The following is a 25860-nucleotide window of genomic DNA, read 5'->3' as shown; positions in this document are numbered from 1 at the left end:
AACATTCAACATTCACTTTAATGGTTTGGTTGTTGTTTGCTTGTTTTTGTTTTTTTTAGTACAGTGGTTATTTCTGCCTATGCGGCATTCACAGATAAAGACATAAACAAACAATAACTGGGAAGACAACACACATAGCTTTGCGATAATATCTGTGGCTCAGTCTAATTGTTACAACAGGTAAGAGAGCGACACTGTGCACCTGTCCATACACTTACACAAACATGTCAAATCTGTCCAAGACTTGGAACTAATACTTTTAAAATTCTGTGTGGTGACAGCTATTTACATACAGTTTGCACAATTAACATATTTAGACAAAATCATAGTGTATGAGTTTGAAGTTAATAAAAATAAACACTGATTATTCAAACTTGTAATAAAATATATAACACAGATTATTATTAGAAGGTTACCTGTTATTAGGTCAAGTGCTATTAAGTTTGATTTACAGGAGAACAACTGTATCTCAGTCAAACATCTCCTTTCTGAGTGGCATAAATCAAGGTGCAGCTAAGAGATTGGAGTCCAGAGGCAAAAGTCAGAGGTTACAAAAAATTCAGTCAAGCCTCCACCTTCTGAGAAAAGTGGTTAGTACAGAAAAGTGGTGTTGTGGAAGGGGAGAATCCAGGTAAGAGTCCTTCCACTCACCACCTCGGTTACTCAAAAGAGAACGATTGCATTGTATTACAGCACAAATATTGGGTTTTCTTTGCGAACACACAGGAAATGGTTTAGTCAAGGGGAAGCCAGGCAGTCTGGTGGGGAAAGTGGCACGATGTGGCAGCGGAGGTAAAGATGGTCAGAAGTTTAAGTAAGTGCTCGTTGGTCATCTCTTGCCAGTCCTGCAGATTTTACAAAGCTGTCTTCACATCAGAGGTGGTGAGGTGGTCTAAGTTCACAGCTGCTGGTTGATACATTCCCAGTTGAACAGAGAAGCAACTAAAAAACTAAAAAGAGGAGGCTACTGTTTTCTCATTTTTCACTCAGAATCAGAGAATGATTGAATGTACTCTGAAAGCTAAGGTAAATGCTAATACCCTCCTCTTTGGGAAAATAAGACCAAATGGAAAAAAAATAGCAGCTTATTAAAATTATCTTGAAAATATATATATTTTATATTTATATAAAAAATATTTGAAATATTCATTTTGTTCACTGGGCAGGTTTTATGTACTGCCCTATGTGCTTCTTGCATTTCACATGTGTGTAAATATGTTACATAAATGTACATCAGCATATTAATCAGTATGTCAGGATGTATAAGCTTGGGTTAGATTGTACTCTTCTATCACCTCCTTGTCTTGAAATGATTCCCTTACTTTATATCCTAAAGTTTATCCCTTCCCTGTATGTTTTTCTTGCTGTACTGCAGTCCATCCTCTCTTATTGTTCTCCTGATGCCACCTGCTAGCAAACAGTTTGCTGGCTGGACAGTGGACTATCCAGGGACATTTTTGTTGGAGACAGGTCTGGACGGGCACAGGGCTTAAACATCGACGAGATGTGAAAAGCCTGCAGGCAGAGATAAAAAGCTCGTCAGGAGATAAACACTGACCACATATGAGAGAGCAGAGTGAGAAGGTAGAAAGAGACTACTATTTGACCCAACTCCCCTAAAAGCAGACAGAAATTCATCCTGCAAAGAGGAAAATAACCCTGGACATACCACCCAGTATGCAGTGAGACCCCCTTGAATGAAGCCAGTGAGGACATCAGTGGGGTGGTGGCGGTAGTCAGAGATGCGGCTCAGGCCTGTGTAGAAGGCCAACATCACTAAGAGGAACTGCACAAGTGGGCGCAATAACCGAGCTCCTCGCCATGACAGCCTAGCCTGCAGGTAGAACTGCAAAAAAGGAGAAAAATACTGTTATTATACAATCTGCACACTATTAATATATGCATGTAGATACGTGTGTGCTAATGCATGCCCCCAAACACATAAAACTGTGATTATGTTTAATGACTAAAGTTCTGCAAACAGAGATAAAGTACTTTAAGTGAAAGATGAGCATCCGCTCAATCTGCAACCCAGAGGGAAAACAGAAGCTTGGAATGACTCCATAAACAATTCCTATGCTGTGCTTCATCCTTATATTCATCATCCACTATGGAGCTAAAGGGAAAATAGAAATTTGCGGCTTCAAAATAAGTTTAACTGTGATCCAAAGGCAGGAAAAGCTTAATGAAGTCATCAGAGTCTGTCTGGGCTTATCAGACACCAGGGCCCACATTCCTGCAGGAAAGCCGACCTTCAGTGGGTTTTTCTCTACTTCCAGTGCGAGCAGGTGTTACTCCTACTGCTTTAAGCACAAGCAGCTGGCTACAGTCTGGGAGGCATGTACCTACAGGTTTGAGTTGTCTACAGACTATTGAAACATTAGGAAGAAGCAAGCCAATGTGCAAAGCTGTCTCACTAAACACTTCTTATTAGTTTTTATCACCCATTCTTTCCCTTTTTCAGTCCTATAACAGCTACCAATTTCATTGTCTCCTGTTGGATTTTTGTCTGATAGATCAACACAAAGCCCTGCATGATTGTGAACCTGAAATAAAAAAAAGTACATGGTTCTTAAATTATTTATATTCAGTCTCCAGAATCAATATTTTCAGCTTCTACAGCTTTATTGTAAGTCTATACCAGCTTTGTACATCAAAACACTGAATATTTTGCCAATTCTCTGAAAAATATCGCAAGCTCAGTTAGTTTAGATAAACAACGAACATGACAAGCAATTCTTGCCACAGAATGTCAGTTTGATTTACATTTGGACTTTGGTCCATTCTAACACATCAATATCTACTGATCCAAATCCTTCCATTGTAACTCTGGATGTACAGGGGTTGGACAATGAAACTGAAACACCTGTCATTTTAGTGTGGGAGGTTTTATGGCTAAATTGGACCAGCCTGGTAGCCAGTCTTCATTGATTGCACATTGCACCAGTAAGAGCAGAGTGTGAAGGTTCAATTAGCAGGGTAAGAGCACAGTTTTACTCAAAATATTGAAATGCACACAACATTATGGGTGACATACCAGAGTTCAAAAGAGGACAAATTGTTGGTGCACATCTTGCTGGCGCATCTGTGACCAAGACAGCAAGTCTTGATGTATCAAGAGCCACGGTATCCAGGGTAATGTCAGCATACCACCAAGAAGGACGAACCACATCCAACGATTAACTGTGGACGCAAGAGGAAGCTGTCTGAAAGGGATGTTCGGGTGCTAACCCGGATTGTATCCAAAAAACACAAAACCACGGCTGCCCAAATCACGGCAGAATTAAATGTGCATCTCAACTCTCCTGTTTCCACCAGAACTGTCCGTCGGGAGCTCCACAAGGTCAATATACACGGCCGGGCTGCTATAGCCAAACCTTTGGTCACTCATGCCAATGCCAAACGTCAGTTTCAATGGTGCAAGGAGCACAAATCTTGGGCTGTGGACAATGTGAAACATGTCTTGTTCTCTGATGAGTCCACCTTTACTGTTTTCCCCACATCCAGGAGAGTTGCGGTGTGGAGAAGCCCCAAAGAAGCGTACCACCCAGACTGTTGCATGCCCAGAGTGAAGCATGGGGGTGGATCAGTGATGGTTTGGGCTGCCATATCATGGCATTCCCTTGGCCCAATACTTGTGCTACATGGCCGCGTCACTGCCAAGGACTACCGAACCATTCTTGAGGACCATGTGCATCCAATGGTTCAAACATTGTATCCTGAAGGCGGTGCCGTGTATCAGGATGACAATGCACCAATACACACAGCAAGACTGGTGAAAGATTGGTTTGATGAACATGAAAGTGAAGTTGAACATCTCCCATGGCCTGCACAGTCCCCAGATCTAAATATTATTGAGCCACTTTGGGGTGTTTTGGAGGAGCGAGTCAGGAAACGTTTTCCTCCACCAGTATCACGTAGTGACCTGGTCACCATCCTGCAAGAAGAATGGCTTAAAATCCCTCTGACCACTGTGCAGGACTTGTATATGTCATTCCCAAGACGAATTGACGCTGTATTGGCCGCAAAAGGAGGCCCTACACCATACTAATAAATTATTGTGGTCTAAAACCAGGTGTTTCAGTTTCATTGTCCAACCCCTGTATGTTTAGGGTTGTTTTTCTGCTGCAAGGTGAACCTCGACCCCAGTCTTAAGTCGTTTGCAGCCTTAAACAGATTGTTTGGCTGCATTACCTTCCTTTTTAGCTCCATCCATTTTCCTATCAACTCTGACCAATTACCCTTTCCCTGCTAAAGTGACACATTCCCACAACAGGATTTTGCCACCACAATGTTTCACTGAAGGGCCTTTGTTCTGGATGATGTGCTTGTTTTCCACCACACCTAGAGTTTTGCATTTAGACTAAAAAGTAAAATTGTTTACTCATCTGACACTTTTGCTGTGTACTATACATGGCAACCCTAAACTATGATTTCTTATGACTCTCTTCTTGCTCCTTCTTCAGAAAGAGCAGATTTATGGAGTAAACAACTAATACTCTCCAAACAGGATGTCCGGACGGTCGTGGACATATGTTTTAAAGCTATTTAAAGTGGGTAACTAATTGTCTTGTTCAGCCCACAAAATGTATTTAAATTAGTCTTTTCTAGACCCCTTTAAGGAAAAAGACATTGAAAGTCTAACTTGGTCAGGCCATTCGACCAACCACCACCTTTTAACCACATTTAGATATCAATAGACTTCTGTAGATGACTTTTAACTTTAATTTCTCAACCACATTTACAGATGTAAGACAAATATTTTCTCCATCTTCAAAGTGGGTTGTGGCTCTATGCAGGTCCTCCAGAGCTACTATGGCTGCTTTTCTAATAATTGCTTTCCTTGCCAAATCAGTTTAGGTCTACAGCCATGTGTTGATAGGTCAGTGAGATGTTTAAAGTATGGGATTATGTATCATGTGTTAACCCCGCTATTACGTTTTAGACAAATTTTTCCCTGACTTGTCTGGTGGCTTGTTTGGTCTTTATGATGCTGTTGGTTCACTAATGTTCTCTGATAAACCTCTAAGGGATTCACTAAACAGCTACAGTATACCTATTCTGAAATTAAACTACAAACAGGTAGATTTTATTTAAGGAGGACATCTATAAGTAGTCGGTAGCATTGGATTTTATGTGGGCTAAATACAAATATACGCCTCACTTTTCAGATTTTAATTTGTAAAAAAAATGTAAAAACCATACATAATTTTTCTTCCATGTCACAGTTAGACCAACACTAAGAGCACATCACATAAAATCCTAGTAAGATACATTCAAGCTTTTGTTTAGAGGCATAAAGTAAGTGAATCAAATATTGGAGGAACTGCTCTGAGCCTGAAAATATTTAGGTCATCTGAAATGATCAATTATGGATTAATTATAGGTAATACACCAGGAATGTGGACACTGTATGGATGATGACAGGCTTTTGTCTCCCTCTAACTGTCACTTCTCTTTTACAAAGCAGCCATGAGCACTGGGCAGTGCATTCAAAGGGAGAGAGATGAAGAGATGGGGAGGGGGGCAGGGGCTTTAGAGGGTCTCTATTGCTGAAAGAAGCCTGTCGATCTCTCAGCAGGCATTTTCAGCCCTCCACCCCCTCTGCTAAATAAGACCCACAACAAGGCCTTCTCTGTTTGTGGAGTCTCTTCATCTATTCACGCTCCCTGTGGAAAACAGCCTCCCTCACCCCCCCGCACCCCACAATCTTTCTGTTTCACCAGTTCTTTCAACTTCAAGCAGGATGCATGTGGAGAACTGCTGCTCTAAAATATGCCCTTCTTCACAATCAGAAGTTAATGTATTAAACAGCACATGTTTGTTGTGCTTGTGTTAACTTGGTTCATTAATACTTGGAAATTTGGTACTTTGACCTCAAGAGGCCAGTGTTTCAAAATTTTTAAATCGAAATAGAAAGTTGGAACTGTAGCTTTTAGAAAAAATCAGAAACAAGATAGAGTAATTGATTTAAATATGCTCACAAGTGAAAGTGAAGGTCACATTGATGATTAGTTTCCTGGAAAATGTATGAATGTAAAGCACTTACTGCCAGATAAAGCATGGTGTACATCGCAAAGGAAGCATGACCAGAGAAAAATGATTTCCTGAAAGAGAAGATCAAAATAAAATGCCACATCCTACTCATTAATTGTGTGTGTTAACTAACAGTACACCCACCCTTAGTAAACACTTCAGCTCTGAATGAAAAAAATAAAGACACACACCTTGCCTCTTCCACCAACTTGGGGATTGGCTGATTGCAGATGACCTGAGAGACGTAGCTGCCAGGAGTGCATTTAATAGATGCATATGTGATGTTGCACACAGAGAGGAAGTTCGGTCGCAGGCGCCCCACACTGAGCTTGGCCATGTTGGTGAGAGACTGCCCCACACTACAACCAAACAGGAAGCTTCCCAGTTCCTTGTATAGACATGACACATAGCGGTTTCTAACAAAAGCTCGTGAGAGTACACCTCGGAAACGCACCCGGTAACACTCGCCCAGAGCAATCTGGAACAGAAACAAGAGAAATTGGTTTGTTAAAGCCATGCTGAACAACTGCATGAATAAAAACATGAGGAACTGAAGTATCATTGGCCTTACTGTTAAGCCAGTAATAGCGATGCCACCTGCAATGAGCAGGTTGTCAGGGATGGCCTCCCTCTCCAAGTAGGGATAGGTGATGGTGTCATCTCCGCAGAAAAAGCCTCGTTCATATGGGGTTACTGCCTTCAATTCACATGCAAAAAATGGGATGGAAGCTGATAAGAAAAGAGAATTAAAGAGAGTGAGGGGTGAGAAGCAGACAAAAAAAACCAAAAGATCGCTCAATGAATGTCTAAGATGTGGTTTGCGCATCAAGGATCATAGAGACAAAAAGAAGTGAGGGGGCAGGGTTGATACAGAGACACAGAGGCTGTTGGCAGCATGAAAGGTGGTTTTCTTCTGACTCATGTCATAAGATACAACACAGCAAGGTAAGCAGCGATATCGTGTGTCAGGCACTTGGGTACACAATCTGCAAATATCCGAGGATAGATATTCCACTCATAGCCTCATCAACCTGAGGAGCAGGAAGAAGGAAGAGGGTTGACACACAAAATACGCATGACACTGAAAGGTTCAGAAGAATCGGAAAATCGAAAAGAGGAAGGAGGAAGGTTATAAAGAGCATAGCAACAAAAAACAAAAAATTTCAGAGGGCTAAAAGAACAATGAATTCACACTCCAAAGAGGTATCATTAAACCAGTGATAAAAAATGTCTGATCTAAAACTTTTATCATCTAACCTAAGTTTCCAGCCTGGTAACTGATTACTAAAAAAACCAAGAGGTCAAGGTCTGCCTAACTCATGCAAACAGATAGCACAGTCAGATGGTAAAAGAAGTAAAGTTGTGCAATGCTTTCGGGAGTGGAAATGTTTCAGTAACCCCCCCACTCCAAAATACCACAAAAAAAAAAAACGTGTTTAGCTCATTTGTACTTTCAAACTAAAAGCCAATAACCCTGTAAAGACTTACATAGAATCCTCCATTTCTTTATCCCATGTCCCCTGTGGAATGCAGTGAGAACATGGGACTAATCATTAACCTCTGCCGCTGTTTCTCATCCCAGGCCTGCTTGTTGGCTGGAACCCACCCAGGCCAAAAGCGCTGCTCTTGCCAGGGAATCTCTTGACTACGTGACTTTATGGTGCACAGGATACACACTTTAAATCAAGGAACAACAAGCAAACACACCCTCAAACACCCAAACAGTGGTCTGAAAACATGTCTTTAAGGTTTAAACAAAATCTGTTTAGCCACTGTTCTGTATTTGATTGTATTATCAGCCTTTTCACTTTCATTCAACCTCGATGTACAGATAAATATTTACAATGTAATAATGTTCTTCTGCCACTTAACATTTTAAACACTGTTGAGACACATTGTTGCATTGCATGCAAACTTGATTTAAAAAGGTCTGTTACAGAAAGATTTGCTGGTTGAACTCTGTTCAAACTCAACCTGCCCTCACAGAAAGACAAAACAGAGGCATGTTTAGGAAGATTTGCAGGGAGAAAGAGAGGAAAACCCACTGCAGACACATAGCAGAGGCTGTGACGCCAACAAAGAGAGGAAGAAAGATAGGAGACACCTCTCATCCGACCCCAATCTCTCACTCATCTCCTTCAGTCACCACGTACACGTACGCGTACACGTACACATACAGCACATCATGCACCCACACACCTCCCACAAGTGTCCTTTCATCACTTGTGTTCAGCTTTGACTTCTTTGATTCTACATCACCAAAAGTAAGTCAAACTATTAAACATTTACATTACATTTATGTAGCAAATCTTATTTTATTTAAGTATTCAGAAATCATATGACTCTTATACCACCACATCAATGTCTTCCTAATGTTAGAACATTTACAGTGCTTTGCAAAAAGATTCAACACCCTTGATCTTATTCACATTTTATGTTACAACCACCAACATCAATGTCTTTTAATAGATCAACTCCAAGTAGTGCCTGATTGTGAAGTGGAATATAATTGATACATGGCTTTAAAAGGTTTTTACAAATAAAAATCTGAAGTGTAGCATTCATTTATATTCTGCTCCCCTATGTAAACACTTTGAAGAGCCACCTCTGACATTTGAAGCAGCTTCAATTATTTTGGTGTATATTTCTGCCAGTTTTGCATATCCAGACACTGATCTTTTTTAGTCAATGATTTTTTGTAAAATAGTCCAGGCTCAGTCAGATTGGATGGAAAGTGTATTTGAACAACAATTTTCCAGTCTTACAATAGATTCTAAATTGAATTTAGGTTTGGACTATTCCTAGGAATTAGGTCTGGACTATTCTAATACATGAACATACTTTGATCACTATCATTCCTATGACTGACGTTATCCTGCCAGAAGGTGATCCTGCACTTCAGTCATTTGATGCTTCTTACGTTTTCTTCCACGATTGCCTGTATTTAGCTCCATCAACTCCAACCAGCTTCCCGGCCCTTGTAGAAGTTATTTCAGCAGCATGAAGCTGTCACCATTATGTTTTACTATGAGGATTGTGTGTTCAGGGTTATGCATGATGTTAGGTTTCTGCGGTACTGACATTTTGCTTGCTGGTCTCATCTGGCCAGAGGACCTTCTTCAACATGTTTGCTGTGTCCCAGCTTGTGCCAGACTGCAAACAAGACTCCTTATAGTTAAATAAAATCTTAAACACAGCCTCCTGTTGCTTTCTTTCTGCCACTCTTAAAAAAAAACAAAAAAAAACATATTTGTAGAGTGCATGACTAAAAATAGCCCTGACAACATATTCTCAAACTTGAGCAGAAGATCTCTGCTGCTCCTCTGATTACTGCTCTCCTTAGGCCAGATTACAAACACATGTCACACTTGAAAAATTTTCATTGTAAATATCTTGAAATTCATGTATAATTTACATTCCACTTCACAATTATGCACAATTTTGTGTTGGTGTATCACATAAAATCCCAGAAAAATACTATAAAATTTGTGGTTTCAATGTAACAAAATATGAAAACTTTTCTGAATACTTTTTGCAGGGCAATGTATCTTAAGAGGCATGAGCATTACAAAAATGTAGGTAATATCACATTGCAGGCACATAAATAGTTGCTGCACTGGTGTATATTTATTTCAGACATGGTGTGGGTCTCCAATTTGAATGAGCTTTAAGCAATTATAGCAACTTAAAACCGAATGCCAACAGTAATATGTATCATTTATTAGTTCCAGAACATTTAATAGTTCCGGAACATTCGTCATTTGATCATAATTGAAAAATGTTAAGCTTAACTGAGCCAGATTTTTGACAAACAGAGACAAAGGCTTTTTGCTTGTCCATGAAATCCATTAACAGCCCCTTTTGTACGCTCATCAGGTTTTACTATATGGCAACTCCTTTTTCAGCAATCAATATGTTGCTGCAATGACAGAGAGATAATGGATAGCCCCACCATTAGGGCCCAAACACAGTGCTGTTACACAATAAACATGGACTTTTTAAGGGATCATTTTCAATGCTCACTATCTAATGGGACCCATAAAATGCTGAGCCAAACAGAGGTAGTATGTTGTATCAACCAGTGAGTGCCAATAAGGGTGGTTGTGTTATATCCCTGTTTTTGCATGAGGTGCAACTAGTCTCTAACATGCATTGAACAACATTAACATTAAAATGACATATGGTACTGTGGCTTCCTTTGAAAATAAACCACAAAATTTACCTTTATCTTCAAGCGAATCACATATTCAAATTCAGCTGATCAAAACATAAACCGAATACACAAACATAGCTACATGTTACAAGCTCCAGTGTCACTGCCAACCTGTGCGTTTTGCAGCTACGCCAACCGTTTTCACAACCAGCCACAAAAACCATCCAGAGACTGTCACATCATCTGTCAGGCAGCTGTGAGCCAACCTCTGCACCTGGCCCAGAGATGTTTAAAAGAAAGCCAGAACAAGAAGGCCTGCAAGGAAACCGAAAGGGGGCAGAGAAGTGGTTCAGCTCAGTTGAGCTAAAATGTGCTGCTCTCTGGGCCTGGCTTTCTGAGCCAGAATGCTTTCAAATAGTCAAAAGGGACAGAAAGAAAGAGGTGGAAGAAGGAGGGGAGACATGCCCAATTCTGAGAAACTCTTCTGGTTCTAATTTACACATCTATGACCATGGCCCAGAATGATCTCTTTTTGAGAGCGGAAAAACAACAACCATCATCAAAAAAAGAACAAGGAAGTCATTTAAGTTTGTGAGTAAAAGTTAGCAAATTATAGTTACTCTCTGTCATGAAGAGTGTCAGTAAGTAAGAACAAGCTAAAATGTGCAGTCAGGAAAGATTATTGATGATTGATGGGAAGTAATCCTTGTGTGTGAGAAAAATTCAATAGACGGAATAATGAAAGATGCAACAAGAGCTTCTCCAAGAGGAACAGCACACGGAGGCGATTAGTGGCGGTTCTGGAATGTGAGGGTCAGGGATCTGGGCTCTGCTGGGACCCGCTCTGTAAACATGACCCCGCCTCAACCAAGAAAATACCCCTCACATGACTACAGAGATTTATATACACTTAAAAACCCACAATTAGATACAAATAAACCTAAACCCACAGACTAATAAGTAAATTAAACACACCACAAAAACAGAAAGGGGAAAAAAAATCACCTTGGCTGAAAATTAACCATCAAAATATACCTTGCTAAAGGAGTAAACCATAAAAACGTGTAAGCAATTCTAAAGACATCCAAGCAGCTCTTACACAATCACATGCCTAGATAACCTCTGTGTATTCTGCTTCTATCTGATATACAGTCCATGCAACCTCAAAGATAAGTAACACAGCCTAAAGCTATATCTAAGCAGCAATAATGGCCACCCATGTCACTGCACCCAATAACATTGGACAGCACAGGCCCGGATCTGCATTTGCCCTTTGACAAAAGTGGAGGACATACAATTAGTGACCTGTCAACACAGGTCCGTCTGGCCTGCAGCTTGGCACTGAGCTATGCAGCCACCCTGATGGGTGGTCCATCTCCAACCGGCCTTTTACCAGCTTGCATATGCCACCATTTCCAAGGTAAATTTCAATCTGCTTCTTTTTCTTCAAGTCAACCCTTAAAAAAAAAGAAGAAAAAAAGCTGGGCTGCTAAAACATGTAGTGTCAAAATTTGACGCTTTTGCAGGCATGATAATCCCCAGTAACCTTTTGAGGAGCAGTCGGATATCTTCCCTAATATGCTCATAAACAGCAGCTAGGGTTTTGCTTGTGCAATTATTTGTGCAATGGTAATTTAATTCCACAAAGCTGTCTACATAGGCTAGTCAGGTTCTAATCTCTATAAAGTCTGAGCAAGGTCTTTAATGGCAATGTTAGGAATTATATTTCAGTTTCAGCCCCAATTAAAGAACTGTGATGTTATGAAATTGTACTGATGATGTCTTGCCCCGTTCTTCCTTGGTGACAATGTCCAGATGATGGACAGGGAGGAGAACAATTAAACCCCTGCTATACTGATGCATTCTCTATTTTCCATACTGATGTATTTTGTCTGCCCCCATGGCACGACAAAGAGATTTATCACTGAAGAACAAAGAGATCTGAGGATTCACAACAGAGTCATATCCTGAACCCTAAGATAACATCAGCATCTTCTGCAGCTAGACCCCAAACAAAAATACCCCCTGCTTCCTTTATCATAGTGCATCTTATGTAGACAGAGAAATGCCCAGAGAGACAGTGAGACCTGTCTAGCTAAAAACAATTATATCTATCTCCCAAATCAATAAACAGACATTCAACAAAAGGAACCCATGTTTTTTTATCTGCATTTAACTTGCATTATTTTCAAAAAGTCCACCAGGAAAGAATTCATGCCCTTTATACTTTTATTGTTGCCACTGGCCAGAGAAGACAAGCTAACCACAGCTGGTCCTGTTTTCCCCAACACTTCAATGTCCGGCTTCCTGGAGCCCAGTTTTGGAGTTGAGGGTATGAGTGGTGAGTCCTGCATGTTTGCCTGTCTGATTCAGCAGGAACAAAAGGGGCATGTTACTGAGGTATACTTGGAAACTTTGAAGGATTTCAATGGCGGGCTTTTGTGCTGAGATGGTAAAAAGTCCCAAATTAAAGCAAATCGTGAAATGACCTACTGACATTTTGGCTATTAGCACTTTGACACACATCAGGGATTATTTGACCTGACTTGAGACAGTCACCGCCAAGGAAGGACAAGCCAGCAGTGTGGGATAAGTGGTTGTTGTGTCTTATCTAAGAGGTCCGTCAAGGTTATTTTCAAAGGAGGAGAGCAATTATTTTTGGGTGAATGATCAAACCTGGGTGTTCTTGGTGACGTAAAGAGAAAAACCTACTTTATATGAAACATGACATATTCATAAGACTGTCCCGATAATGGGGAACTATTTAATGGCACAAAGAAGGTTTGTCTAACTTTTCTTGTTGTGGTATAAACAGAAGAAGAGTCATTACCTCTGAAAAACTCAATGGCATTGCAACTGTTTGTAATCAAAGTCAGTTGGAAAACTTGGTGGAGACCCTCTCCAGAACAATTCCAGCTAATGAGCGCTGAGGTTTGGAATCCTGCTCACATCTTTATTTACTCATTAGAGCTAATACCTATGAACCACCCAAGGCACTTGTGGAACTGTCATCTAGAAGATTGCAGCTGTCTCATTAAAATTAAATTTGAAGCTTTATACTGAATAGTTTTTTGAGTATTCCTTGCTGGGAAACAAACAGACAGCTGTGTATAGGATCCCACAGGTACCCAGGGATCGAACCTTTGGTACTTACTGTAGATCTTCATCTTGTATCTTTTCATCTCCTTCCTAAAGGATGCTGGCTCATCAGGCTCTCACTTGCCCCTCAGCCTTTTGGCAACTGAGACATTCGTGAGTCCTGTAACATACTACCAGATGAACGAAGCAATACAGTAAAGTGAACTTAATGGTAGTCTTTCTGAGGAGAGGAACTCTTAATGGATTTCTGAATCCTGTCCATGCTGTCAAATGGGAAGAAGATGCATTAATACACTAATAAGAGGCAGTAAGCAAAGTCACTTATTCCACTGGCTAATGATTTGACTGAGCCATTTTTAATAGCTCTCCATCTGTCAGTCGTAGAGTGACGCCAGTTTGTTCCATAACTTCAGGGAGTCAAGGCCCAAGACATTAAGCAAAACAGAACCGGCAAATTTGTCAACAAACAACAAGCACATGGCGGCTGTAGTAGTGTTGGAATTAGAAGCCATATGACTCATACACTTTTACACAGCCACACACATACACATACCCACATACACAACACACACACACGTTATTTCACACACATAAACTATTTAATGTTCCTGGGCATGCACACGCAAGCATGCTGTGACATGTGGCCTCCAGCCGTCTTACTCACTCAGCAGCTTTCTTAAAAGAAGAGGATAAAAACCTAACTATAAATCTGCACCAAAACACATGCAGATGTGAAAAAAACAGAACACACTCACACCCTTGACTTTACATTTGGGACACCTGAAGTACCAAAATAAAGTTTGGTTGAAGCAAAGAGAGGGATGAGGAAAACAGTCTGGAAGTAGAGTGAAAAGAACAAGCCCTGCTAGAATCTAGTTTTTTGAGGTAGATACTAATCATCTGGACCCAGCATGCTGTTTCATGTCTCAAACCAAATCTTGCCTTCCACAATACTGATCATCTGAATCCAGCTTTCTTTTTCTTTTCAGCAGGGAAACACTTTCTGCTGTAAAACTGGTCATTTTGTAAATTGTCTTTCTTGTACCTAACAGATAAATCACAACCATGTCATTTGCTTTTACTCCTTCTTCTTGTGTCATCAAACATGTGTGAAAAGAACACACCAAAAAAATCAGGGAGGCCTGTCCATGCTTGCTTCTCAGAAACAGCAAAAATCTCCTGATCTCTCAAAGTTTGGACCTTAAATTTTAGACCAAGCCACAGGATGCAGATTTTGTCAGCTCTTTTTCAGTCAAAACCCTACAGTCTCAACAGGAATGCATACATGTGTTTAAGCACACAAGCAAACACTTGACTAGACTCAGACATTTGCATTCTGCAGTTTACACAGAAAAGGGAGCTGAGCTGAACCAGAACAATCCATCTTTGTGAAGCAAGCATTATGCACATTTCTTTGTGGCCTGAAAACAACCCTGCCTTATTATGGAGGTATAACAATGTTTGACAACCCTGGCGTTGAGTAAGAATCAGGTAAACTGAGTCAAAGCCTTCATTTATATTGTCAATAACATTAAAGATAGAAAAAAAATCACCACATCATACAAACTTTATTTCACCACTTTGAGGTAAACTTTGTAAGAAAAGTCCCCAAAGCCTCAGAGGTCTTAGTTGTTCTTCAGCTGATCACATAATTATGATGATGCCTCAGGATAAAATTCCCCATCCACAACAGTGAATGAGCCTCTTTAAAGCATGCATAATACTGCAGGTCAACTGTCTGTGAAGATCTGATGATGGTGTTTTTAAGGGAGGATTGTTTTTTTTGTTGTTGTCAAAGATAAGCAGGCGGAGTGAAATGAAGGGCCGATTCAGTTCCAATAAGTGGGGCCATTCATTTACAAATGCCAAAAGATGAGTCAAAGTCCAGTAACGGCTGATAAGAAGCGTGATGATAACCAGCACAAAGACGGGCAGGATGTTTCTAACAAGGCGTAGACTGTAGAGTTCATAATGTCAATTATTACCAATTATACGTTATGGTGTGATGTGTTGAAAGCTGTCACTTTGAGTACGAAAAGAATTTACAACTTCATAATTAGAGGTTGTAATGTGGATCTAGTGCAAGTTAGGCTTCTCAACAGAAACCTCTTGAACAAGTACATGAACTTTTCATTCATGTGTTAATTTATTGAATGGGTCTGCATAAATACAGACCAAAAGTTTGGAAGTACAGCCATTACCGGCCAGACAATGGATAGCAGCTACAAGTTTCTGTTTGCAATGCTTGTCCATAGGTCATAACTTTCAGCACTTTGAGAAAAGCAAAGTTTAAGCAAGATATTCAAGCAATATTCATATATTTGTAGAGCTGCACGAGACTGAAACTCAGTAAACAAAGCAATATCAGTGTGTTTAATATTGCAATTGCAAAGGACTGCTTTGCTGCAATATTTGCAGGGCTATGGAATTTCAGCTGCCACACATTCAACCTCTGCTTTCCAATTTGACTTTTGCCGTCCTGTCCGGCCACAAATAATAATTTCTTAGAGACCACAACCAGAAGGTTCAAGAGGAGTGATGGAGACATTGTGATAATGGAAAACAAAGAGAGAACACAAAAAAATATGAGTTAATCAAAACCAATAATATTGCAATGTTAAGTTTTATTAAAATTGCGCAGTCCTATTTATTTTATTGTAAAGTATCAAAAAAGTGCAAATATTTTTTTGAATAAAACTGATCTTGCTTCCAAACATTTTAATCTCATCTGGTTTCTCAGCAATAAAAATAAAAGAGGAAAAAAGGCATAATAAATAAAAAATGTTTGCATCTTTTCCCCTGTTTCTCACCTGTTTACATGTAAGTAATCTCAAGCAACATAAGTATTGAAGTTATGCACACTTGAACACCTGTTGAGTTTATTTATATATGGATACTAAATCCACCTGTGTCTATATACTGGTCAATTTGTCAAACTATGTTCTGTGATGATTAAATTCCTCTGCTCTATGTTTAGATTAAGGTAGTTAAATTTTATAGTTTACTTTTCTGAACTGTCCCTAAACAAATGACACAAATTTTACACTCTACATAGAAAGAAAGACTATGTGGAAATCAGTCCAGACTGAATAAAATACCTGTGTTCAAATCTTTCAATAAGCAGAGTGTATTTTTTAACTTATGATATTTTCTTGGTATTACCTAGCTCTGCTTTTCTGTTGCTTTCTCTCTGCAAAAACTGAAACCCTGTGGGTCCTGACATATTAACATTCATTACAATTGCTCAAAAGTCCAAGTTTTTTTAGACTAATACTTAGAGAAAACCAATGCTAGCACATAAAGAACAAGCATTCCTAACACAGGAAGGCTGCAGCAAAGCAGCAGGTATGATTTGTTTTGGAAGTCTGAGTTTGGATCTGGGAATTATGTTCAATCCGATTTAAGTTGCAACTTTTCTGTTTTAAGAAAACTAGTGGGATTTACTAAATATTGCAATGCTAACTACAACAATATAAGCAACACAAGCTTATATCAATGTATGTATTTTCCACATTTTTATGTAGGGATGCATTAATGTAGATTGTCAGGGATGACAAAGTTTTTAGTTTTTTAGTTTTTTTTAGGCCTGAACTGCCAATCCCAACTGGACCAATTCCATTTTTTAAAGGACTATAATACATAAAGTAGCAAAAAGGTTGTTTGACAGAGTTAGTAGATTTAAATTCAACAAAAAATGAAGGAAAAAGAAGACTATTAATTTTTATCCATCAAAGACCCTGATTTATTGAGAAATATATTATCAGATTTGCATCCAAACAGCAGTGGCTAAGGTGGCAGGGGTTCATCCAGTAACCGGTAGTTTGCTGCTTCAAACCCCTACTCCATCTCAGTCATTGTGTCCTTTGGCAAGACACTTCACCCGCCTTGTCTTCTGATTGGGGTCAGAGGGCCCGGTGGCACCGATTGTATGGGAATTTTGTCAGGCTGCCCCAGGGCAGCTGTGGCTACAACATAGCCTACCACTGTGCATGTGTGTATGAATGGGTGGATGACGGATTGTAGTGTGAAGTGCTTAGGAGTCTTCAGACTTGATAAAGCGCTTTATTTTTTGTACATTTCCAAGTCCAGATTTCAGCTTTAGTCTGAACCCAAAAATTCTGACTTTAGGTTTCAAACAAACAGCACCCAAAGAATTCATTTTAATTGATGCAAAACTGGTGATAGGTGCACATGTCAGTTCAAATTTGTAAGGATAAACGGGGTCAAAGAAAGAAGCTTTGTGAAAATGAAAACCTAATTGTCAGTTGGAGAACTGACTTTTGCTCCGTGCTGACTGATGATTACACGTGGCCGGCCACCTCCTTAACTAGCAACCATAGCTGTTAAGTGTGCAAAGTGAAAAATTAATTGCATACCTTTAGGGTTAAAAAAAAAGTGTCATTGAATCTGAGAGCCTCACACAGCAGTTTTGTTTGTATCATTATTTCTTACACCTCAACTGCCAAAGAGCATCAGACCCGTTGGTCTGCCTTGACGGGTTCTACCTCTCTCGTGTTTGCTGGCCAAACGGATGATGTCTTACTCACACAACATGCTCCCTTCCTTATGTTTGTCATGAAGAAAAATCTCCCCTTCCAACCATTAGGACCATTAATAGTGCTCAGTAATAACCATTACAAGGTAAAGATTTGTCAAAAAAAGGAAATTTTGCATGTTCTATCATAGAACCAATTTAATCAAAGTATTTACCATCTGAATTTAGAAAAAAAAAAACAAGTTTTAAACCATTTTAAAACTTTTATTTTGTGTTCTTGCATCCATTAATGCCATGTCACCTTATTCCTTAATAAAGGAGGAAAGCAATTTAAGGAAATGTAAAAATGTAAATCCAAGAAACACGTTTTTATTTATTTGTCATCAATTAATTCCACAAAAGGAATAAAAAACTCAAAAACATTGACAATGAGGTATTATATTTGTGTCTGGATGAACAAATTCTGTGCTTGACGCAGCTTTCCCAAATTGCATTTGCTTTAAACCTTTTCTACTAATGTTTGAAAAGTTCAATCTGATTAAGTACAGTGAAAGCACCTCTGGTTACGTGGTTTTTAAGGCTGTCATACCTGCCTCACCATCTGTGCTATTACAGTCAAACATAACAAAAAAATGTGTAACCTATCAAAACAAAAACCCTAAATAAACACATCTGTGAGTACAAGGAGATTGGCATTATAACTATGACAGTTTAGCACAATTATTTTGTCTGAACATGAAGCAGGCCATGGTTTCTCTTTTGAGTTTCAGTCATTTAAAGTCACCCACAAAATACAAGCAAGGCTTTCTACTATTAGTAGAATGCCTTTTTTTTTTAATATATTTATCATTTGATATCCTCATTTCATAATAGCTAATTTCTATGGTTGCCATATCATAATTAGGCCCTGGCAGAGGTTCCCCAATTATTATATTGATATTAAAATGTATTTTTGTGCTTCTGCCAGCTAATTTATCAAATAATAAGCCTGTAAAGTCTTTCAGCTGTGCGTGGTAAATTACTTGGGGATAACATCCAGTAAACTTGCAGTGAGAGAGGCTAAAGAGCTCGGTGAGGAGGGGCAATTTTCAGCACGAGAACACAAGCACGAGGCATGTTTTCATCCTAAATTCCCACGTTCTTGTTGGGTTGCCATGGGAACAGATGAATTCTGTTCCCAGCAGCTCTGCTGCTGCCAGATGACCCCCTCCCCCTTCTGCATCTACCTCACTCCCTCCCTCCTGCCCTCCCTAATTTCCCCCCACGTGAGTTTTCTTCCTCATTTTCCACTTCTGGAACTTTTGGAAAACTGTTTTGTAGCTGTGTTAACTTTATCAAATTCCTTTACGACGCACTTTTTTCAGTTTTACTTTCCTCCTGAAAAGCCACTGTATTTAGACGAAGAATGAATGTGAAACTGCTGAAAAGAAATGAAGTTGATAACCAATTGTATGTTTTTTAAATGGTGATTTAGAGTATTAGTGCACATCAAAACAGGGAAATGTATAGGCTTCTAATTTAGATCCTCACAGGTAAGAAAAAAAAAGTTGCTTACCAACTAAAATACATATAACATCCAAGGCGACAAGCATCTTCCTCTTGGTACAAAACAAGCCCTGGTCTTCAGGCTGTGTGGGGAAATGTTTCCCAGCGCCGTTCTCCCTCCCTTCCCCGGAGCCTCCGCTGTCAGCCAACCGCAGCGGGACCTCCGCGTCCCGGGGCAGCGTGTTGCAGTGCGTCCCGCTAGAGTTTAACTTCTGCATGTCTGTGTCTGCTAAAGTTTTTTGTTGTTTTTTTTAAAGAAAAACTTGAAGACGAAATAACTGCAATAAGTCCGTCCTGTCGCAGCCAGCTAAGCAAAACAGTTCAGTGCGTCCGTCGGTGCAACAGATCCATGTCAGCTGAAGTTTGACAGCAGCAGACCTCAGGAACCAAATGATCGACCGCTGCCCTTGACGCAAAGTTTGTCATCAATAAGAAATGCAGGACGTGAGTAAAAGGAACTGGGGAACCAAGTGGGAACCTGGCGAGAACAGTACTCTCTGAGTGAACTTCATAACACATTTCTGAGTGAAAGCAAGTTGTTCTGGTCTGTCTCTTGAATGCTTGAAGCATTAACGAGTGGAAATGCTCCACACAGCGCTCCTCCCCTTAACGATTTATTTTGTCAGGCTTAAAACCTAATTTCCGGTCATACCTGTTTGCTGAAAATTGATGCAGCTTTAGGTCTGAAATCGAAAGGGGCTCTGTCTGCAGACCTTGACAGTCGATGTGTATTGATCGTATTGTAACCCACATGTTCCCCCCGCTCCTGACCTCCCTGCTGTTTGTCTGCTTCTATCCACTCGGATATTTCCTGAGGCGTTAAACTGCCCCACCCAGGTCAGGACGTGCCCCACTTACAGCTCATGTCCCACTAACAAATTCATAAAAGGACATTTTGTTTACCAGCATATCGTTTAACTGTAGTATTCCTAATATCCATTAGGCTGCTAATTAATACTATTCTGTAATCTAAAGGACATATAAATAGAAACCTTATGATTTCTTATTTATTTACAATGTGGGGAAAAGGAATTTGCCCTTTGACAGATTTCTTGTTTTTGCTCTTATGTCACAATTCAGTGCTTCAGATCATCAGACAAGTTCCAGAGAAAATATAAACAGCAGTTTCTTAAATGATGACTGCATTTATTCAGGGAAAATAAATAATCCTTACCAATCTGGTTATATCATGAATTCATTTTGATTTTTAATTCTAAATATGGGTTCATTTTGACCAGGCACACCCAGATCTCACTACTGCCTGACCCGTGAAACCCTGAAACTCTTTTAACAGAACCTGTTGGACAACAAGAAGTAGATTAAAAGATCTTAAGCGACACCTCGTGCTCTGATTTAAAGAAATTCAACAATAGATGAGAAACAAATTGATTAACATGCAATATATCAGTCTGGATAGGGTTAGAAAACTCTTTCAGATACTTTGAGAATCCAGCAAACCACAGTTTGAGCAAATATCCACATATGAACAAAACATGGAAAAGTGCTGAACCTTCTCGGGAGTGGCCGTCCAATCAAAATTACTCCATGGTGCATTGACAAGTCATCCAGGAGGTCACAGAAGGACCCAGAAAAACGCTGAAAGCACCAGCACTTACCACAGTTAATTTCTGTGTTCCACGACTCAACATTAAGAAAGAGGTAATCCGCCACTGGGTTATGTGGCAGGCCAATGATTCAAAGCTCACCAGCAAATTAATCTCTTAAAGGCTTAAAATAATACGTTTTGGAGTAGCCTAGATAAAATCTGGTGTTAAATCTGATAGAGATGATGTGACATAACCTTAATCGGGCCATTCATGCTTGAAACACCTGCAAAGTGGCTGAATTCATTTATTTTTTTATGTGTCCTGTCGCAGCATTTCATGCATACCATATGGAGCAGATGGTTCCCTACACGTGCCAGGGCAATTCTGTTCTACAAAAAGATATCTGAAGACAGTATCCTAATTGCGTGATTAATTTTATTAATTACGGATTTAAACCAGCATCAGACTAGGCAGGCCACATTGATGTTTTAGTAACCTATGTTTGTAATTTGAGTAATTGTGTGTTGGTGCGTTGGTGTGAATGCGTGGTGGGTGAGCATATGTGTAGAAATAGGTGTGTTTGTGTTGAGTGGGTGTGTGTGAGCGCAAGTTTATCACCTGGAAATGTACATTTGTAAGTGTGACGAGCACGGTAGAAGGCCTGCAATCCACAGTAAATAAGAGCAACAAAGGGCAGGCCAAGCCCAGGAGCCGGTCCCCCCAGCGGCCCCTGGCCTGCACCAACACCCTGCAACAAGACTGCCAGGCACCAAGCATGAGTGAACCCCCAGAACCTCCAACACTTCAGGCAGGTACCAGCTCATCGCAGCAGTCGGAGTAAGGAGGGACCAGGGTAGGAGGAGCACATTGTATTTCACTCTTGGGGAGGCAGTCCCGAAGAGGTCTAGAAGGAGGGATACCAACTCGAGCCCAGCACAGCCGCTGCAGCCCTCAACCAGCCCAACAGACCTCCGGAATCCATAGGCCACCATATCGGGGCCCACCACATGGCCCGAGTACCCACACAGATAACACCCCACCAAGCCATGCAGCCTCCTATTGGGCTCCCCCATGGTCCTGTCAGAAACCCCTAGCCCATACCCACACCCCCAGTTCCCGCTGGGATGGCATAGGCCCCGTGGCGGGACCCAGGGGACCAGAACGTACCCCCGTACACAGCCCTCCTATGTTGTGTCTGTGTGTGTGTTTGTGGTAATGTGAAAAGTTGTGATAAATGCAGATGTGTATGTATAAAGTGCATTAAAATTGGGGTTGTGGCTGGGGTGTATTAAACCCCACTGCTTGTTGACAGCAGAGTCTACCCCACCTCAACCCCAAAGCCCTAAAAGTTAGCAAGACTCTGTAGGACCCGATTGCATGCTCATGAGGTAATTCAGCAATTTGATTCAGGTGTGTTGGAACAGAAACATTTTCAAAAGTTGCAGGACACGATGTCTCAAAGACTGGAGTTCAAGACCTCTGCTCTGCAGCGATGTAAAAACTCATTGCCAGTTAACCAAAAAGCTTGATAGTTGTTGCCACCAAGGGTGGTACAACCAGGTATTAGGTTCAGGTGGCAATTACTGTTTCACATAGGAACAGACTGATTCACATAAAGCTTTTAGCATAATGCATGAGTCCATCCATCCATTTTCTATACCTTCTTGTTCCATACAGGGTTGTGAAGCGGATGTGCTTATCTCTAGTGGTCAGTGGTTGAGAGGCAGGGTACACCCAGAACAGGTCGGCAGACCATCACAGAGCAGCGCAGGGACAAACAAGCATGCATATACAAGGTCACACGTAAGCGGAATTTAGAGGGGTCCGTTATTTTTACGTGTTTTTAGAATGTGGGAAGAAGTTAGCTTACCGAAAAAGAAGAAAATGAAAAGCCCATACAGAAAAGTCTCTGGCCGGGAATTGGACCAGGACTTTCTTGTTGCGATGTCACAATGCAGCAAAAAATAAAATAATCATTGGAAAAATACATTTTGTATTTACTCAGGTTATCTTAGATAATTTAATTTCTTTAAAGGTAGGAAACATATGTGTAAGTGTGGAGCAAAACCAACACATGCTGAATAATTTGTTATTTTAAAAAAATGTCTTTTTAACCAGATCTGAAACAGAATGCGAACACATACAGGTCTAATTTCACATTCAGAAAATATGTGATGGTTTAAATTCCATTGCCAACGAAGATTTTTCAATTTCTCAGAGATAACAAATCTGTGTTCAGTTTTGCTTCTCAAACTTTTGGAGTTATCCTGCCACCTGCTGAAAGCATGTTGAAGGAGCACAGCTGCTCCTCAGAGACAAAGCAAACTGTCATGAACACATGAATGTAAACTATTTAGGGTTGCAAAATATTATCATAATCAATTACATGTTATGACTTTTTCTTTTTCCTTTTCCTTTCCTCATTGACACATCATCGCAACACAAAAAAGTTAAAAGTAAAAATTATTTGTTAAGGATGGCATGACGTTTCGCTTTTTTAGATGTTACAAACACAAATTCTTTGTATTTTAAAGTCAAACTCTGTACCCCAAGTCAATGTTTTCTAAAACCGCCTCTTGCTGCAATTACAACTTTTTGATTTTGTTATTAAGGTCAAGGCTTGGACAGGGTCATCAAACTGACGTGAATCCCCAATGTGAAAATTTAAAAGGAGCAACCACTACCAGCTTCCCTGCTGGAGGTTTCAGCACTGAAACCTCTACAGAAAGTGCCCTCAACCCACTGCAGGGCGTTAACCTATTTCACCACAATTTGTTAACATGTCTTAAATTCTTTTAATCCAATCGAGAACCAGAAACATATAATAAAGAGCAATGGACACTTAAAAAAACAAAAACTGCCGGATGTGAGGTTTTTGTGAATAAAAAAGTAAGAAATCTATATAAAAAAAAAAAAGACAGTTACAGGTTCTTCTTTCCAAAAACACCTTAAAAGACTCCTTTAAAAGCAATTCTCAAAACTTCTATATATGCGAGTGGATTCAGCAATGAAACCTTCTGACAGAGAGAAGACTATGTTGCAGATAGGAGCTTGGGGGATCAGATGTCAGCCCTCTAGTGGCTTTGTAGAGACATTGTCTGACTCCTGAGTCTGTCTCACCCTAGTCTGTCTCATCCTATGATAGGACAAATGCTTCTTCAGTCTCTCTTGCACAACATGTGAAAGCAGACGAGGGTTCTTCTATGGCAGCAACATTTGTCAGGGGAAGTAGCGGACCATCAGGGAATTGCAAGAACCTTCTGTAAACTGACTCAAGAAAGAGTGTGTTTGTGTGAGCAGAGAGGAACTCCATATAAGTGCACCAGCAATGTACTTCTCATCATAGAGAGTCTTTTGCTGCTTTTAATTTTATTCCCACCCTGCATGTTAGTCATCCTTATCTACTCGCTATATATATAAGCTTTGAGGATTCCTTTAAGAGGAGTCTTTTGAGGTGTTTTTGGAAAGAAGAACCTGTAACTGTCTTGTTTTTTATTTAAAAAATGTCTCACTTTTTTATTCACAAAAACCTCACATCCAGCAGTTTTTGTTTGGTAAGTGTCCATTGCTCTTTTTTATATGTTTCTGGTTCTCGAGGATAGATAAAAAGAATTTAAAACATGTTTGTGTTGAAAGAGGATATTGCCCTGCAGGCAGGACTTTCTGGAGGTATATCTGAGTGTTTAAGGAGGCAGTTCTGGAATCTGGGCTAAATCGTTTCTCTTAAAAAAACAGGTACAGACGTCCCCTTGCAAGAAAAATTATAGTATCCTGACTTCATTTGTAAAGTTTCTTTTTTTTCTTTCATACTTTAGAGGGCCTGAGACACTTCACAGTTATGTGCTTCTTTGTCTTGGTACATTACATAAAATCTAAGTAAAATACATAGAAATGTGTGGTTTTAACATGACAAAATTGGAAAGGCAAGACTACCTCAAAATACGTTTATTATATTTGTGTAGTTTATATGTATAGTTGTTTTGTCTTTGTAAACTAATTCCATTTGGAGTTAATTTGTACACCATATCCTGTCCAGTAAACACAAGAAAATAATTACTTTACTTGTATGATAGTTACTTTATAAACCACAGTGAATATTTCAGCTAAAATAAAGCAAAGTTTTCAGTTATTCTGTATTGAAAAACTAAAATAAAATTGAATTTGTCAAAACATTTGAAACAATTTGAAACCGTCGACTTTCTTTTTATTTTCTCTTGTGGTTCCCTCTCCCACCCTATATCTAAAGCTGTCAATTAGGAAATCTCAAATTAATAAAGTATTGATCATTGTGCATGAATTGTTTATTTTTAGAGTTAAGTACTTACCTTTCAGTAAAAATACATTTCAAACCAAGGAACAACAGTATTGTCTAATATTGACTATTAATCTTACAAATTCCTCCCATAAGTAACCAACCCCCTACCTTCAGATCCTCTGCCTGCACTAAAGATCTCCGAGGAAGATGTAAACAGGCTCTTTCAGTGCATGAAAACAAAGAAAGCTGGAGGACCTGATAACGTCTCCCCATCATGCCTGAAAGCCTGTGCAAATCAACTGGCTCCGATCTTCACAAGGATCTTCAACAAATCACTGGAGACGTGTGAGTTCCCCTCCTGCCTCAAACGATCCACCATCATCCCGGTGCCCAAGAAACCCACCATCCTAGGATTAAATGACTACAGGCCTGTAGCCCTGACGTCTGTGGTCATGAAATCCTTTGAGCGGCTGGTGTTGAAGCACCTGAAAGACATCACAGGCCCCCTGCTGGACCCCTTGCAATTTGCTTACCGAGCAAACAGGTCGGCAGATGATGCTGTTAACTTAGGTCTACACTTCATCCTGCAACACCTCGACCACCCAGGGACGTACGCCAGGATCCTGTTTGTAGACTTCAGCTCCGCCTTCAACACCATCATACTAGACATCCTCCACCAGAAGCTCACCCAGATCAACGTCCCAGCCTCCACCTGTCAGTGGATCAACAG

General features: G+C 40.0%; 1 protein-coding gene across 1 annotated transcript; it reads right to left on the bottom strand.

The window, feature by feature from the left end:
• On the bottom strand, positions 1 to 19907 carry ppap2d (phosphatidic acid phosphatase type 2D). Its single transcript, XM_047357098.1, has 6 exons — positions 19339 to 19907; positions 6608 to 6765; positions 6228 to 6514; positions 6050 to 6107; positions 1670 to 1846; positions 1 to 1515 (listed from the first exon to the last, which is right to left on the bottom strand). The coding sequence occupies exons 1-6, from the start codon at positions 19544 to 19546 to the stop codon at positions 1411 to 1413; spliced, it is 993 nt and encodes a 330-aa protein (XP_047213054.1). The 5' UTR covers positions 19547 to 19907; the 3' UTR covers positions 1 to 1410.
• Between the last annotated feature and the right edge of the window lie 5953 nt (positions 19908 to 25860).

The sequence above is a fragment of the Girardinichthys multiradiatus genome, chromosome X (genome assembly GCF_021462225.1).
Source record: "Girardinichthys multiradiatus isolate DD_20200921_A chromosome X, DD_fGirMul_XY1, whole genome shotgun sequence".
In the NCBI taxonomy this organism is placed as follows: domain Eukaryota; kingdom Metazoa; phylum Chordata; class Actinopteri; order Cyprinodontiformes; family Goodeidae; genus Girardinichthys; species Girardinichthys multiradiatus.
Note: the sequence above shows the minus strand (reverse complement) of the source record. Positions and strands in the feature narration are given on the sequence as shown.